The sequence below is a fragment of the Schistocerca gregaria genome, chromosome 1, assembly GCF_023897955.1.
Source record: "Schistocerca gregaria isolate iqSchGreg1 chromosome 1, iqSchGreg1.2, whole genome shotgun sequence".
NCBI lineage: Eukaryota > Metazoa > Arthropoda > Insecta > Orthoptera > Acrididae > Schistocerca > Schistocerca gregaria.
In genome coordinates, this window is record NC_064920.1 from 1033397421 (window position 1) to 1033412948 (window position 15528).

At 40.2% G+C, this 15528-nt stretch overlaps 1 protein-coding gene across 1 annotated transcript in view; it reads left to right on the plus strand.

Annotated features, from left to right (window-relative positions):
- Positions 1–14726, plus strand: part of LOC126279293 (MORN repeat-containing protein 3-like) — a 68388-nt gene extending 53662 nt beyond the window's left edge. Inside the window, exon 5 of the mRNA XM_049979664.1 lies at positions 14028–14726. Within this exon, the coding sequence (XP_049835621.1) occupies positions 14028–14084 (57 nt within the window). The 3' untranslated portion in view covers positions 14085–14726. The remainder of the gene's footprint in view (positions 1–14027) is intronic.
- Positions 14727–15528: the final 802 nt, after the last annotated feature.

Here is a 15528-nt window from a genome sequence, read left to right on the forward strand (position 1 = left end):
CGAAAGTATTGAATTTCACTCCTATTCCGAAGACAATACCAAAACAGGACATTATTGTTGGCGTGGATGAAGCTATCCAAGGCCTGCCTGCAGAGAAAGTGGAAGAAATCAGGCATGAAACATGCAGAGTAATTGATAACTCCAGGCTTCCAAAACCGAAAATGATGTTAGCAGAACGGAAAGCACTAAGAGACGATGAAAACACCATAGCCCTTTCTGCTGATAAAGGAAATGCTACAGTGCCATTGTCTGCTGAGAACTATCACCAGAATATAAATACTTTGCTGCAGGATTCGGCCTACAAGAAGCTGAAGAAAGATCCAACAGCGAAGATAATGAGGAAAACCCTAGCTTTGCCCTACCAATCGGATCTAACAAAAGAAGATGTGAAACAACTCTATCCCCAGGGCCCCAGCACCTCCACGGCTATATGGACTGCGCAAGATTTAGAAGGATGGGGTGCCTCTTCACCCCATAGTGAGAAACATTAATGCACCTACATACGGAGTAGCCAAGCATCTGACCTTGCTTCTAAAACCTATAGTGGGCCACTGGAGTCATCACGTGAAGAATTCAGCCGAATTCGTAACCATGCTGAAGCATATGTGGCTGTAGAAAGAAGATCTACTTGTCAGCTTTGATGTAACATCCCTCTTTACACGTGTACCACTTCAGTTTGCCTTGGTACTCTTGGCAGATCATTTCGAGCCCAAGATAGTAAAATTATTTGAACATGTGCTCACCATAACCTATTTCAAATACGATGGAGAATTTTATGAACAGGTTGATGGGGTAACCAAGGGTTCACCACTTGCTCCAGGTGAAGCAAAGCAAGCGCTGTATCATGTATAAGATACAGAGGCGAGCGAGTGCACGGGACTTACCCTAGTTCACTGCTAGTAGCGTCACGTCATCGTAACGCGCCTGCATATAGTATTGCACCACATTTAACATAAAAGTAAAAATTAAGATTTGTGTGTAAAACTTTGTTAAAGTATAGTTCTATGTAATAATGTTTCAGGTAACAAATCTTAATGTTATAAAATTAGTAGTTTACGTAAAATTCACGTTTTGAAAGAAAAATAGGAGGCGCTAAATAATGACGCTAGGAAGCCAAAATTTGGTGAGAAGGTGCAGTAAGAAGTCATTAATGAGTGGTGCTGGTTTCCAAAACCATAAAACTAAAATTGACTCCAGAATCCGCGTTTTTCGGAAAAATCAGAGGCGCGAAATAATAGAGCTACAATATTGAAAATTGGTAGGATGCTTCAGTTCACCCTAATAATAATAATGGAAATACCACAATCAGTTACCTCTTCTAGTTTTTTAGTAATTTAGTAAAAACTACTTTTGTGAGTAAAATGTACATAAGCATTATAGATTAAGTACTTTAAATTTTAGTGATAAAACAAATTCTTTAAGACCAATGATCAGATAGGACAATTAACAAAGCTACACCAAGTTTTAGTCTTGTAGCATAATTAACAGCTGATACAAGTCTTGATAAAGCTATGGTTCAGAGGTAACAATCTACCGTTAGTTCCATTGTAAAAATTCTAGAGAGTAAAGTTTTAATTTTAGCGGGCTGAGATTTTCTACGTGCTTCTGTACTGCTCAGATGTATGTATACAAAAATTGAGAAGTTTGTAAAGCTATTATTAAATGTGATATTTAAGATTATGTGCCTGAGATAGCGATCATTTGAAGGCTGCAGGCATCTGCATAAGAACGAAAAGAACAGATGCTCTCTTGGCGGTACGCGCCGGAGCTATATAAAAAGAGCGGCAGAGGCAGTAGGAAGCTCACTCCGCATTAGACCAACGCCTAGTCCACGCGAGCTTAACGTCCGATCGCGCCTCGCCTCGGGTGACGTCATAGCGGGCTGTGACATGCGCGTACTTAGCAATGTAAACGGACATTGAAAATCGCGAGGACTGTACACCGTCCTGGATCGTTTAGACTTCGGTAACAAACTGTTATTGTGCCGTCCGTGTGAAGTATAATTCCGCGTGGCAAGTGGTGACTAACTCCACTTTTAAGGCGAGCATTAATTTTTTTTTAACATTATTGCGAACTATTAATAGAGTACCGTTAGTTAGAGTAATGAACTATTCGGGAGGAACTTGCTGTAGAAGTCGCCTCTGAACTATTAAACGATTGGCTGAATTAACAATATTTAATGTCTTTAGCATTTTCAGAAGTTTCGAGTAATTTGTGTGAGCCTTTAAGATAATAAAATCTTGTTTGGAACTTTAAATTTTATTGAAGCAGCCCTAATCCCGTGAAGAACTATGGATATTTTTCGTTTAGCTGGGCTGTACAGGAATGTGGCCGTGCAGACTGGGAACTAAGGTCAGTAAGTTTCCCTTCGCTTTCTGACTGGCCACCAAATTAGTTGCCAGGCTCGCGTGATTTAAGGTGGCAATGTTCAACTTTCATTCAACATTAAACGACTTCTTCGCCGTCCCACATATGTTGCATCGGCAATAGTCTGTTACGTGAAATGAACATTCAAACAACTCATTCGACGACTTCTTCGCCGCCCCACATATGGTGCTTATCGGCCGGGAAAACTGAATTAAAAGCAAATAAAAGTGCTCGATGTGTGAAAGCGATTGGTATAAATTAACGAACTCGGTAGGCAATAACAGGACACTGAATTGAACTAGTGTGGGAACAGTGTTACCAGTAAAGGCGGGTGTAGTGTATAAACAATAAGTGTCTACCGCTGTACGTTGGTTAGTGACGATGGTGAGGAAGGCGACGATGCTGGATCGCGGCTGCCGACGGCGCTGAGACTAAAGGAAGACGGTGCGTCATCGCGGAGCTGCGCTGATCTGCGAGACAGCTGCCGGCTGCGCCGAGCGGTCAACGGTGCCTTGCTGCCCCCCCCCCCCCCCCCCCTGGAGCTATTGCAGTAGGCGATTCCTGTGGCGGTACTCGACGCTACGGCTGCTGCTGCTGCCTTCAATACGTCGCGACGCGTCGCATCACGATTGCTGGTACACCGCGACGACATCATTCGTCGAAATCAAGCATTTAAGTTAAGTCAAAGACTTTTAAAATATTTATTAACTGCTGCTAACAAACTAAAAGATATGGAAAGTAGTGTACATTTCAGAAGGGAACCGGTCTCTGACCAAGAATCCTCACGATCAGGAATTGAGTTTAATGAAGATGGTTCCATTAATCCCTCAAATATTGAACTAGAACGTAATTTGTCACCAGTAAATTATGACTTTAATTTAAATGAGAGTGCAGGGATGCAATCAATAAGTGAAATAGAAGTCAAAAGGGAGCCAGTAGAGTTGCTAACTTTGTCAGGTAGTGAAACTGAGCTCAATATATCTCCAGCTCAGTCAAGTCAAGAGATACAAAGTATCAAGGTAGAAGCTCCGGATTGGATGCAAATACTGTTTGCCAAACTCGAATCAAACCAAAATAAAATTGAGGCTAAAATTGAAAATAGTAATAAAGAGTTGGAGAATAAAATTGAGGTTAGTAATAAAGGGTTGGAAAATAAAATTGAGGATAGTAATAAAGAACTAAAAGAAGAACTGCAATCAAAATGGAATAGTTTGAATTATAAGATAGATGCTATTCATCATGACATTCAAGTAAAAGTAGGGCAACAGTTAACTAAAATGCATAGTACTTTCAAATGTGAAATAGATCAAATTCAAAAAAATTATCAAGAGGCAGATGAACTTTTGGAAGTGAGGTTGTCCGAAAGAATGAGCAACGAGTCCAAACTTTGCTCTGACAAAGTTAAAGAGGTACAAATTAAAGTAGATACTTGTCAGAAAAACATTGAGGAAGTAAAAGAAACCTGTACCGAAATTCGTGGTGCAGTGGAACAAAGATGTTCTGCCAGGATAGAAGCAGTAGAGTCACAAGTAGAGGAATTAAATACTAACATTGCTAACCTAGAAAATAGAGTAACCTCTGTTAATTCTAGTCATTCTACTGTACAGCATGTGACTTCAGTTGACGCCGCTTTTATAGGGTGTCGACAGTTTTTGCGCTTTGATCCTGATAAGTACATTCACCCTCTTGAATTTTGGAATGACTTTGAGGATGTTCTCCCCAACACTTGGTCAGAAAGAGAAAAAATTTCATTTATAAGAAGTCATTTGTCAGGTGATGCTTTGCGATGGTCAGCGGATGTAATGATCAAATGTAAAACTTTATCTGAATTTAAGTCTGCATTTCTCAACGAATACTGGTCACATAACAAACAAAATGATGTGTTAAGGGAATTCTGGAGTGGTAAGAAGTTTTTCCCAGGGCGTGAATCAGTAAAGGATTTCGCTAGGAAGTGGGTTTCAAGACTGTCACATTTGACAGAAAAGATGAAGCCAGATATGATCATTATGGGTTTAGAAGGTAAGCTGCCGTGGTACTGGCAGAAGAGGATCATTTCCGCCCCTAGAGATAATATAGACAAATTTATTGAATATCTGGAAAGAGTGGAAAGAGTAGCTGCTGCTGAGGAGCAGGTGCAGCAGAATAACAAATCTTCTAACAATCACGTACAAAATAATGGAAACGTGAACGTTAGAAATATGGAAGTTAGGCACACCAAAACAAACTATCGAAACCAAAGCCGTGGCAGAGGAAGAGGGGGTAGATACTCACCACGCTTTCGTAACAACTACTATGACGAAAGTGGAGAAGTAAATCCTATGCCATTAAGACAAGAAGGGAGTCATGATGCTACTATATCTAGTGGTGTCACAGATGAACACAACAGGCCGCGTGTGGGAAACTAAATCCCGTCTATGAGGAAACTGGCGCTCACCAGGCGGTAACAGTAACACAGCCAGTAACGGAAACACAGACAATCAGCCAACATACACAGACAGACAACATGGATGACGAAATAAATACAGATAATACCAGTGATGTGTTAAGCCACTCTCACAAAATAGTGGATAGTATTTTGGATACACTAGAAAAATGGGTCAAGGAAGAACAGGAACTCAAGGTAGATAATGGGGAAGAAATAGGTAATGGGTTTGAGTCTGATGGGAATAATGATGAAGTAAAAGCTTACATATTCGATGAAAATGGCAATCTAAAAGCTGAAGTAGAAGTAGCAGAAGTAGAATCAGTACTGCAAAACTTTAGAGAGGAGGAAATGATGAATGAAGGGGGTAGAAATAGAAACGAGGTGAAAGAATCTAGTAGCTGTGTAAACGTGCCACAAATGGTTGAAGGTGACGACATTCTTATGAACAGCAATATTGCGCAGGGACGCAGTTGCTCAGAGGTAGAGGATAGTTTGGCTGATGTGCAGCAAACAAAAGTAGAAAAAGTCGTCAGATGCTTCGATTTAAAGTTAGTGGACAGATTAGAGAAAGCAGCTAAGATTATAGAGCATGATGAGCCCCAGGATGTAAATGTAAATGTAATTGCAACTGATCAGAATTACTTTAGCTGGAAGAACATAGAACGAGATTTATTAGACGAGGTGTGTGAGCAACCTGTTCAATGTAAAATAACTCACCCTGTTATCAAAGTAAACATATCAGGAGTCACTGTGCGTTGTCTGCTTGACAGTGACAGTGAAGCAAGTGCTTTATCACAAACATTTTTTGACACCATACCCAATAAAGAGAAGTTAACAGTTATGAAAGTAAGTGGCTTAAAGATTATAGGTGCTACTGGAAAAGTCTCTAGACCAGTTCAACACGAAGCTTTGATACCCATTGGTATAAATGACGTAGTAATAGATCATCCTTGTTTGATTGTGCTAGGCTTAAGTGTTGATATGTTGATTGGTACTGATTTCTTATCAAAGTACCAGGGAAAGATCAATTTTGATCAGAACAACTTAATTTTAACTTTACCTGACTCTAAAGTGATAAGAGAGTCTTTTATAGGAAGTCATATAGGCGGTAGTAATGAAACTTGGGAACTGCCTATTAGAGTAATAAAGAATAAAGGATACTTGCAGGAAAATTTGGTTTTCAGTGAGAATGAGGAAAGTGCTAAGGTTGAAGAGATAATTAATAATCTGAAACACGATGCCACAGGTTTTGCTCCATGTGAGCTGATGTTCAATCAGGAACCACATAATATCATTCCGAGTATGATTGACTTTCCAGTTCTAAGTCAGAGTACATTGGATGAGAAGAAAGCACAGGCCAGGGCAAATATACGCAAAAGAGCTTTAGATAGGAAAAAGAGGCATGATGCAAGGGCTTCCCCCACTAGTTTTAAAATTGGTGAGCTAGTGCTGGTCAAAACAAAAGAAAAATCAAAGAAAATTTCTGCAGAAACTAAAAAGTTTATGCATGTATATCATGGACCATTTAGAATAGTAAGTAAACCTCATGCAAATGCCTATCGTTTGGAATATCCAAAGAGTAAGAGAGAACTAGGTCTAAGAAATATTGTGGATCTAAAGGAATTTAAAATTAACAGTAATTAATTACTGTAGGGAGTCTGCCACTCTTTGGCGGATACACGGTTTGGCGTACCGTGCAGTCCCAGCTGGGTGAAACTTTATTTCCTTTTCAAGTTTCATTCCCTTCTTCTGGTCTATCATAACAGGTAAGAATCACATATGTCTTCATGTTGTATATATGCTATTAGGTTTTAAGTATTCTTAGTAAGGATCTACCTAGTGAATGGCAAAACAAAAGTCTGAGTACCAATAAGAGGCAAACATGGCTAAAATAAATAAATTAAAATATTTCATGTAATTGTAAAGGGTTAGAAACTACAACTAAGAGAGACACTTTGCAGTATACGAAGTACGGTATGAATATGAATAATCCATGAGATTATGCAGAAGGTAGTATGTTGCTAGAAATAAGGTTGTCTGAAGGAAAACAGCGTAAGAAGGTAATGCTCATAGAGGCAAGCAATGGCGTTTTAGAATTAAATAAATGGAGATGTGTGGAAGTGGTGTGAGGATCGCACCAAATATATAGAAACAGGACGTCAATAGGCTGACAAAAGGAAAAGGGAGAAAGAAGTGGAGAAATGAAGTATTTTGAATCTGGAAGAAAAGGGAGAAAATGAATGAGGTGAAGAAGTGAAGTAAGTAAATTGAAGTAAATGATGTAGGATTAAAGAATAATTCCCTCACGTCTCGTGAAATGGTGAAAAACGCTAAATCTTGCTTGAGGCAAATAAATAGTTAAACAGACAACAGAAACACACAAATATTGGAAAATGCAGAAATTTGGAATCGGTATACTGAAAATAACTAATTTCTTTAGTAATTCATACAATAAAGCAAAGTGCTGGTCAGCAAATGACTTCTTTGATGAACTAATCCATACGATAATTAAGCCAGAGTACATTAAAACTAAAAGGTTACTCAATTTTCTAAGTTGAAGCAAGATCTTAATATATTAATTTGCTAAAAGAATTTTCACTATTTAGGAACCTAAAAGATTATTTATGAAAGAAGAAAGTAGGAGCTATTGTATCAGATACGACTTAGTGCTAAATGTCTTTCTGACAACTTCACAATTAGTAAAATAGTGCCAGAATATAAACTATAAAATGTACTTTGTCCTACCTTAGATATAAGTTGAAAACAGAAACTTAGACTGTATTGTCTGTTTCTCAGGGACATGCAGGCTGCATGAATGACTGACAACAAGCGGTAGGGAGATTGGAAGTAGAGACGCAAACCACAGTGAATACAATTTCCTCCCACAATTTTGTCAATCAGTGAAATTAAATGAGTGTTACAATAGGACACCCACCACAGTGCCGAGTATTATAGTAAAAGAAAAATGTGAGTGCGTTGCAGTGATAAAAGTCGTGTGTATTTTCTTTTTCAGGAAGAGACTGATTTTTTTTAAAAAAAAAAAAATAACTATTTTGTAACCATTGAAAAATTTATATTTCCATGTAAATGTATGTAAATAATTTGTGAATGTCTTCTGTACTAGGTTTTCTATGTGTATATGAGTATGGTTATTTTGTGTATGTAGTAATAAGGAATTTCCTAAGAAGAAGCAACTTAAGTTGAAAGAGGTATACTAAAGTAATCCATCGCTTGTTTGTTCTTTTAGAAATTTAATTTTGTTCAAAAATAGATTTTCACGAAAATTAAAAAGGGGGTGATGAAGCAAAGCAAGCGCTGTATCATGTATAAGATACAGAGGCGAGCGAGTGCACGGGACTTACCCTAGTTCACTGCTAGTAGCGTCACGTCATCGTAACGCGCCTGCATATAGTATTGCACCACATTTAACATAAAAGTAAAAATTAAGATTTGTGTGTAAAACTTTGTTAAAGTATAGTTCTATGTAATAATGTTTCAGGGTAACAAATCTTAATGTTATAAAATTAGTAGTTTACGTAAAATTCACGTTTTGAAAGAAAAATAGGAGGCGCTAAATAATGACGCTAGGAAGCCAAAATTTGGTGAGAAGGTGCAGTAAGAAGTCATTAATGAGTGGTGCTGGTTTCCAAAACCATAAAACTAAAATTGACTCCAGAATCCGCGTTTTTCGGAAAAATCAGAGGCGCGAAATAATAGAGCTACAATATTGAAAATTGGTAGGATGCTTCAGTTCACCCTAATAATAATAATGGAAATACCACAATCAGTTACCTCTTCTAGTTTTTTAGTAATTTAGTAAAAACTACTTTTGTGAGTAAAATGTACATAAGCATTATAGATTAAGTACTTTAAATTTTAATGATAAAACAAATTCTTTAAGACCAATGATCAGATAGGACAATTAACAAAGCTACACCAAGTTTTAGTCTTGTAGCATAATTAACAGCTGATACAAGTCTTGATAAAGCTATGGTTCAGAGGTAACAATCTACCGTTAGTTCCATTGTAAAAATTCTAGAGAGTAAAGTTTTAATTTTAGCGGGCTGAGATTTTCTACGTGCTTCTGTACTGCTCAGATGTATGTATACAAAAATTGAGAAGTTTGTAAAGCTATTATTAAATGTGATATTTAAGATTATGTGCCTGAGATAGCGATCATTTGAAGGCTGCAGGCATCTGCATAAGAACGAAAAGAACAGATGCTCTCTTGGCGGTACGCGCCGGAGCTATATAAAAAGAGCGGCAGAGGCAGTAGGAAGCTCACTCCGCATTAGACCAACGCCTAGTCCACGCGAGCTTAACGTCCGATCGCGCCTCGCCTCGGGTGACGTCATAGCGGGCTGTGACATGCGCGTACTTAGCAATGTAAACGGACATTGAAAATCGCGAGGACTGTACACCGTCCTGGATCGTTTAGACTTCGGTAACAAACTGTTATTGTGCCGTCCGTGTGAAGTATAATTCCGCGTGGCAAGTGGTGACTAACTCCACTTTTAAGGCGAGCATTAATTTTTTTTTTAACATTATTGCGAACTATTAATAGAGTACCGTTAGTTAGAGTAATGAACTATTCGGGAGGAACTTGCTGTAGAAGTCGCCTCTGAACTATTAAACGATTGGCTGAATTAACAATATTTAATGTCTTTAGCATTTTCAGAAGTTTCGAGTAATTTGTGTGAGCCTTTAAGATAATAAAATCTTGTTTGGAACTTTAAATTTTATTGAAGCAGCCCTAATCCCGTGAAGAACTATGGATATTTTTCGTTTAGCTGGGCTGTACAGGAATGTGGCCGTGCAGACTGGGAACTAAGGTCAGTAAGTTTCCCTTCGCTTTCTGACTGGCCACCAAATTAGTTGCCAGGCTCGCGTGATTTAAGGTGGCAATGTTCAACTTTCATTCAACATTAAACGACTTCTTCGCCGTCCCACATATGTTGCATCGGCAATAGTCTGTTACGTGAAATGAACATTCAAACAACTCATTCGACGACTTCTTCGCCGCCCCACACAGGGATTGCCAATCTCTCTCTCCATATGGAGCACTTTGAGGAGTTGGCAATAGAAACGTCATGTCTTAACCCTAAACACTTCTTATGTTACGTTGATGACACATTCATTGTGTGGGAACATGGAACAGAAGCCCTGAATGAATTCCATGAACACCTGAACAGCATTCACAAAAACATGCACTTAATAATGGAGTTAGAACAAGATGGATATCTTCCATTTTTTGATATCCTTAAAAGGAGAAAAGCAGACGGCATGCTAGGACATGCAGTATACAGAAAGAAGACCCAAACGGACCTATATCTCCACGCTTTGAGCTGCCGTCACCCAGCACAGCGGCACACCGTTCTAACGATGCTGGTTCACAGAGCAAGAGCTGTCTGTGACAAAGACAGCCTTCCAGCTGAGCTGCAGCACTTTAAGGATGCGTTTTGTCGGAATGGTTACAGCGAAGCACATATTAGATGAGCATTGAGGAAGAAAAAGATTGACACAGCCATCGACAGAGAAGAGGAAGAGGAAAAGAAACTCACCCTTATCCCCTACATTGGGCCCCCGAAAGTCAAAATTGCGATAATAATGGGGAAAAACAACATCAAAGCAATTTTTTGCCAGCTACAAGTTCGCAGTATGTATAGTATACCATGCGAGTGTGGGCTCCAGTACATTGGTCAAACACAACACTGCACTTCGCAATGCTGTGAGGAACACATTAGATGCATGCAGCTGGGGCACAAGGACAAATCGGCCGTGGCAAAACACAGCTTCGATGAGGGACACACCTTCCCATTTGAAGAAATGATACTGCTTTGCCAAGCCAATGGGCTCTGGGAGAGCGTCATCAAGGAATCAGTCGAAATAAGGTTATGTGACAATCTCGTCAACAGGGACAAGGGCTACCATTTAAGTTCAGTATGTAACCCTGCATTAGCAGCTATACGCCGGCACCGTGCTCAGCTGCTAACGCTCCGCGATTCTAAGGTAGACTAATGCAGCAGGCAGCCGACGTTGCCCAGCCCTGCGTGGCTCCCCCCTCCCCACTAGCTCAGTGCCGGTGGGATGGGTGGGAAGGATGGCCACCACGTGGCGCTGACGAGCTTTATGTAGAGGACAACTACAGTCCATCGACACTTCGCCAGAAGATGGTGAGTTCGCAGTGAGTTCGAAACATCACGGATTTTCGACACTGCTACCCGGATGGAAGGCTGAGCAGATTTCATCAGCAGTATACACCAGGAAAGCCTAAATTCACATAAATAGATACAAATGTGTTCATAGTTATCATACATATAAATGCATAGATATATCTGAGAATGGCACTCATGACAAGTGTAAGCAAAGTTCATGTAACATTGTACTCCTACTATAAAAAGTGGAAACAATGTTTATGTAACTTTGTACCTCTGCTCTGAACTTTTTAGGCTTTTTAAGCTTTTCTGGCAACTTGCAGTGGCTTAATCAGAATTAATTTATAACCAGATAGGCTAATGAGGATAAAAATAATTTAATTAACATTCTGGTAAGATTATTTGATTAATTAAATAGCTTAAATAGTTTATAGCATGGTATATCTTGTACTTACCAGATTTTTAATGATGAAAGACATTTTTTGTATATTGTTTTGAGTGTGTGATTTTAACAATCTATTACCTGAATGTAGGTAATTAAATTATTGGCACTCACTCAAAAAATCACTAAAGCCATGTCAGTATTGAATTAAGTAATGGTACACTGGTGTCAGATGGCTTCCCTTGAGGAAAAAATCAAACTAAAAATCAACCAGTAAATTTTATTCAGTCAGTCTCATGGTTAGTCAGTCAGTCAGTGATCTCCATGGTAAAAACGAACTGTGGTGTTACAAGATGTACCACATAGATTGATAAATCATTAGGTCCACTCTTGTTCTTACTCCATATAAATTACGTGCAATCATGTTGATAAGAAGCAGAAATACACTCCTGGAAATTGAAATAAGAACACCGTGAATTCATTGTCCCAGGAAGGGGAAACTTTATTGACACATTCCTGGGGTCAGATACATCACATGATCACACTGACAGAACCACAGGCACATAGACACAGGCAACAGAGCATTCACAATGTTGGCACTAGTACAGTGTATATCCACCTTCGCAGCAATGCAGGCTGCTATTCTCCCATGGAGACGATCGTAGAGATATTGGATGTAGTCCTGTGGAACGGCTTGCCATGCCATTTCCACCTGGCGCCTCAGTTGGACCAGCGTTTTTGCTGGACGTGCAGACTGTGTGAGACGACGCTTCATCCAGTCCCAAACATGCTCAATGGGGGACAGATCCGGAGATCTTGCTGGCCAGGGTAGTTGACTTACACCTTCTAGAGCACGTTGGGTGGCACGGGATACATGCGGACGTGCATTGTCCTGTTGGAACAGCAAATTCCCTTGCCAGTCTAGGAATGGTAGAACGATGGGTTCGATGACGGTTTGGATGTACCGTGCACTATTCAGTGTACCCTCGACGATCACCAGAGGTGTACGGCCAGTGTAGGAGATCGCTCCCCACACCATGATGCCGGGTGTTGGCCCTGTGTGCCTCGGTCGTATGCAGTCCTGATTGTGGCGCTCACCTGCATGGCACCAAACACGCATATGACCATCATTGGCACCAAGGCAGAAGCGACTCTCATCACTGAAGACGACACGTCTCCATTCGTCCCTCCATTCACGCCTGTCGCGACACCACTGGAGGCGGGCTGCACGATGTTGGGGCGTGAGCGGAAGACGGCCTAACGGTGTGCGGTACTGTAGCCCAGCTTCATGGAGATGGTTGCGAATGGTCCTCGCCGATACCCCAGGAGCAACAGTGTCCCTAATTTGCTGGGAAGTGGTAGTGCGGTCCCCTACGGCACTGTGTAGGATCCTACGGTCTTGGCGTGCATCCGTGCGTCGCTGCGGTCCGGTCCCAGGTCGACGGGCACGTGCACCTTCCGCCGACCACTGGCGACAACATCGATGTACTGTGGAGACCTCACGCCCCACGTGTTGAGCAATTCGGCGGTACGTCCACCCAGCCTGCCGCATGCCCACTATACGCCCTCGCTCAAAGTCCGTCAACTGCACATACGGTTCACGTCCATGCTGTAGCGGCATGCTACCAGTGTTAAAGACTGCGATGGAGCTCCGTATGCCACGGCAAACTGGCTGACACTGACGGCGGCGGTGCACAAATGCTGCGCAGCTAGCGCCATTCGACGGCCAACACCGCGGTACCTGGTGTGTCCGCTGTGCCGTGCATGTGATCATTGCTTGTACAGCCCTCTCGCAGTGTCCGGAGCAAGTATGGTGGGTCTGACACACCAGTGTCAATGTGTTCTTTTTACCATTTCCAGGAGTGTAGTTTTCCTGCAGATCACTATGACACATCAGAAAATCTATAAATGAAACAAAATTTTATAAAATCTTGCGTGTTAATATTTCTAAGAACCTCCCATAGAAATCAGGTTAAAGTTCTTGTTGAATACCGCAGTCAATCAACTTTTGCATTATCAGTAAGAGGACACTTTGGACATGGAAATGCAAAATGGTGTCTTAATTTTGTTGCTCACTGATACTTATAGCATCATTTGTTGGGTAACTCTCCATTTAGTGAGAAAGTGCTCCATTTAATGAGAAAGTGTTTATTTGACAGAATTTTTTAACAGGATAATGTGTTATTTGGACCTTAGAATGTCTGGTATTTCATTCTTTAAATAGTTAGGCCTTCTAACTGCAACTTCACAGTACATTTACTCTCATATACAGTTTGTAATGAACATTCAGTTATATGTCAGTAGCAATAATACATGTAATAGTAGAAAGAGAAATGACACAATTCTATCATTTAGCTGTCATGTGTCATAGAAACGAGTGAAGTATTTCATCATAAAACATTTTAACCACTTACCCTAGTGATATAAAGAGCCTAACAGATAAAAAAATACTGAAAACTTAAACTAAACTTTTGCATGTGTGATTTGATATGTATTAGTGTTTGTGCTTGTGTGTCTGTGATTGTACATTGAGTAAAATGTAGTTTAAAAAACAAAAATATAAAGGTTAAGATTAATGTCAAAGCCAGTTGTGTAAATGGTCAGCCTGTAGTGGTATGAAATTAACAATTGAATGTAACACTTAAACAGGAGCTAATCATTTGTCATTTGTTAATTTATAATTGTGTCTATCTTACAGTGCTGTATACAGGAATCTGACAGTTTGTATCAGAGCTGGAAAGAGTCCCTACTTTAAAAACATTAGCTGTGATGGTAAGACAATAATACACACAGAAGAAGTAGCAGCTGATAGAGCACTTGCACACTGGAGCTGTTCTGTGAAGGTACAGAGGCCATTAATTGTCATGGACACTTCGTAAATGAAGCAACATACTTGATTCTGATTACACTAATTATGTCTCACAGTGAAGATCATTGTTGCTCCTAAGCGCCATAGTTATTTTGTATGTGTGAGAAGTAGGTAACAAATATAAATATTTGGGAGATCCATTCGATTTAAATGTGTAAGTGAATAACATTTTGTCTTAGCGGTGTTCATTTTTGTTTGGCAGAGAAACATAAATTAAAGTGTTATTAATTTTTGAAGCAAGAGACGTGCAGTAAGTAATATTTGTGGTACTGTTGTGTGGTGTGATATAAATTTTAAGTTGTGTCAGATATAATGGGATTTCAGGCAAGAATTTTTGTATTAACCTTGTGTTACATCTTGTCATTGTCGCTGAAACACTATCATTCTTGTAAACATATTATAAATAGTGAGTATCTGATAAGTTTTACTATTGTTACCAGTTACTACTATGTAAACCCAATAAATATCATTGTTTTCTTTCACAAAATTACTCGTGATTAAAGAATTATAATTGTAGTCATCTACAAATGGCTCTGGTTTATTATCTTCATTGATAGGTGTAATTGTATATTTAGAGTTTGACACAATAAGGCAAGTAGTACAACTGGAAGCTGTGTGTTCCTCTTGAGGCAGTATAAATGATGGTGTGCAAATACTTAGACTGTTCATTCAGTATTTGAAAATGAGAATCCATAGCAATTTCCAATAAATTTTACATATGATTTCAAAACTTTATGAATTAGCTGATGAAATCTTCTTGGGCTTCTATCCGGGCAGCTACATCGAATATCCGCGATGTTTCGATGAGTGTCATTCTCATGATCTTCTGGTGAAGTGTCGATAGACCGTGGTCTTTCTCTATATATAGCTAGTCAAGTGGCGCACGGTGGCTGTCCCTTCCCACCCCTCCTATTAGCGCTAGGCCGGTGGGGGGGGGGGGGGGGGTCGGACAACGCCGCCACCTGCCACAGTTCAAGGGCCGCCACACGCACGCTCCGCTCTGCTCTGCACAGCCTGCAACAAGCAACTTTGCCATGTTCCAGCACTCTTTTGGTTGGGGTAGTGCTTTATTCGGGAATAAAACACTGCGCACTTAATAGATGGGGACTTTTTGAGCCAGGGCCCCCTTCACACGGGACAAGCCCGTGCTTGCTGAGGCCAAGGCTAGCTTTCCTTCTTCTATGCCCAAACTTCAACGCTTCCATTGGCATTATGGATGATGCACAAAACGCATCTCACTTGTCCAAGGCTGCGGAGAAGAAGCAAGAATGCAATGCCACGAGAGTCACTGACCTGCATCAAGCAGGCATTTTAACATCCAGCAATGCCA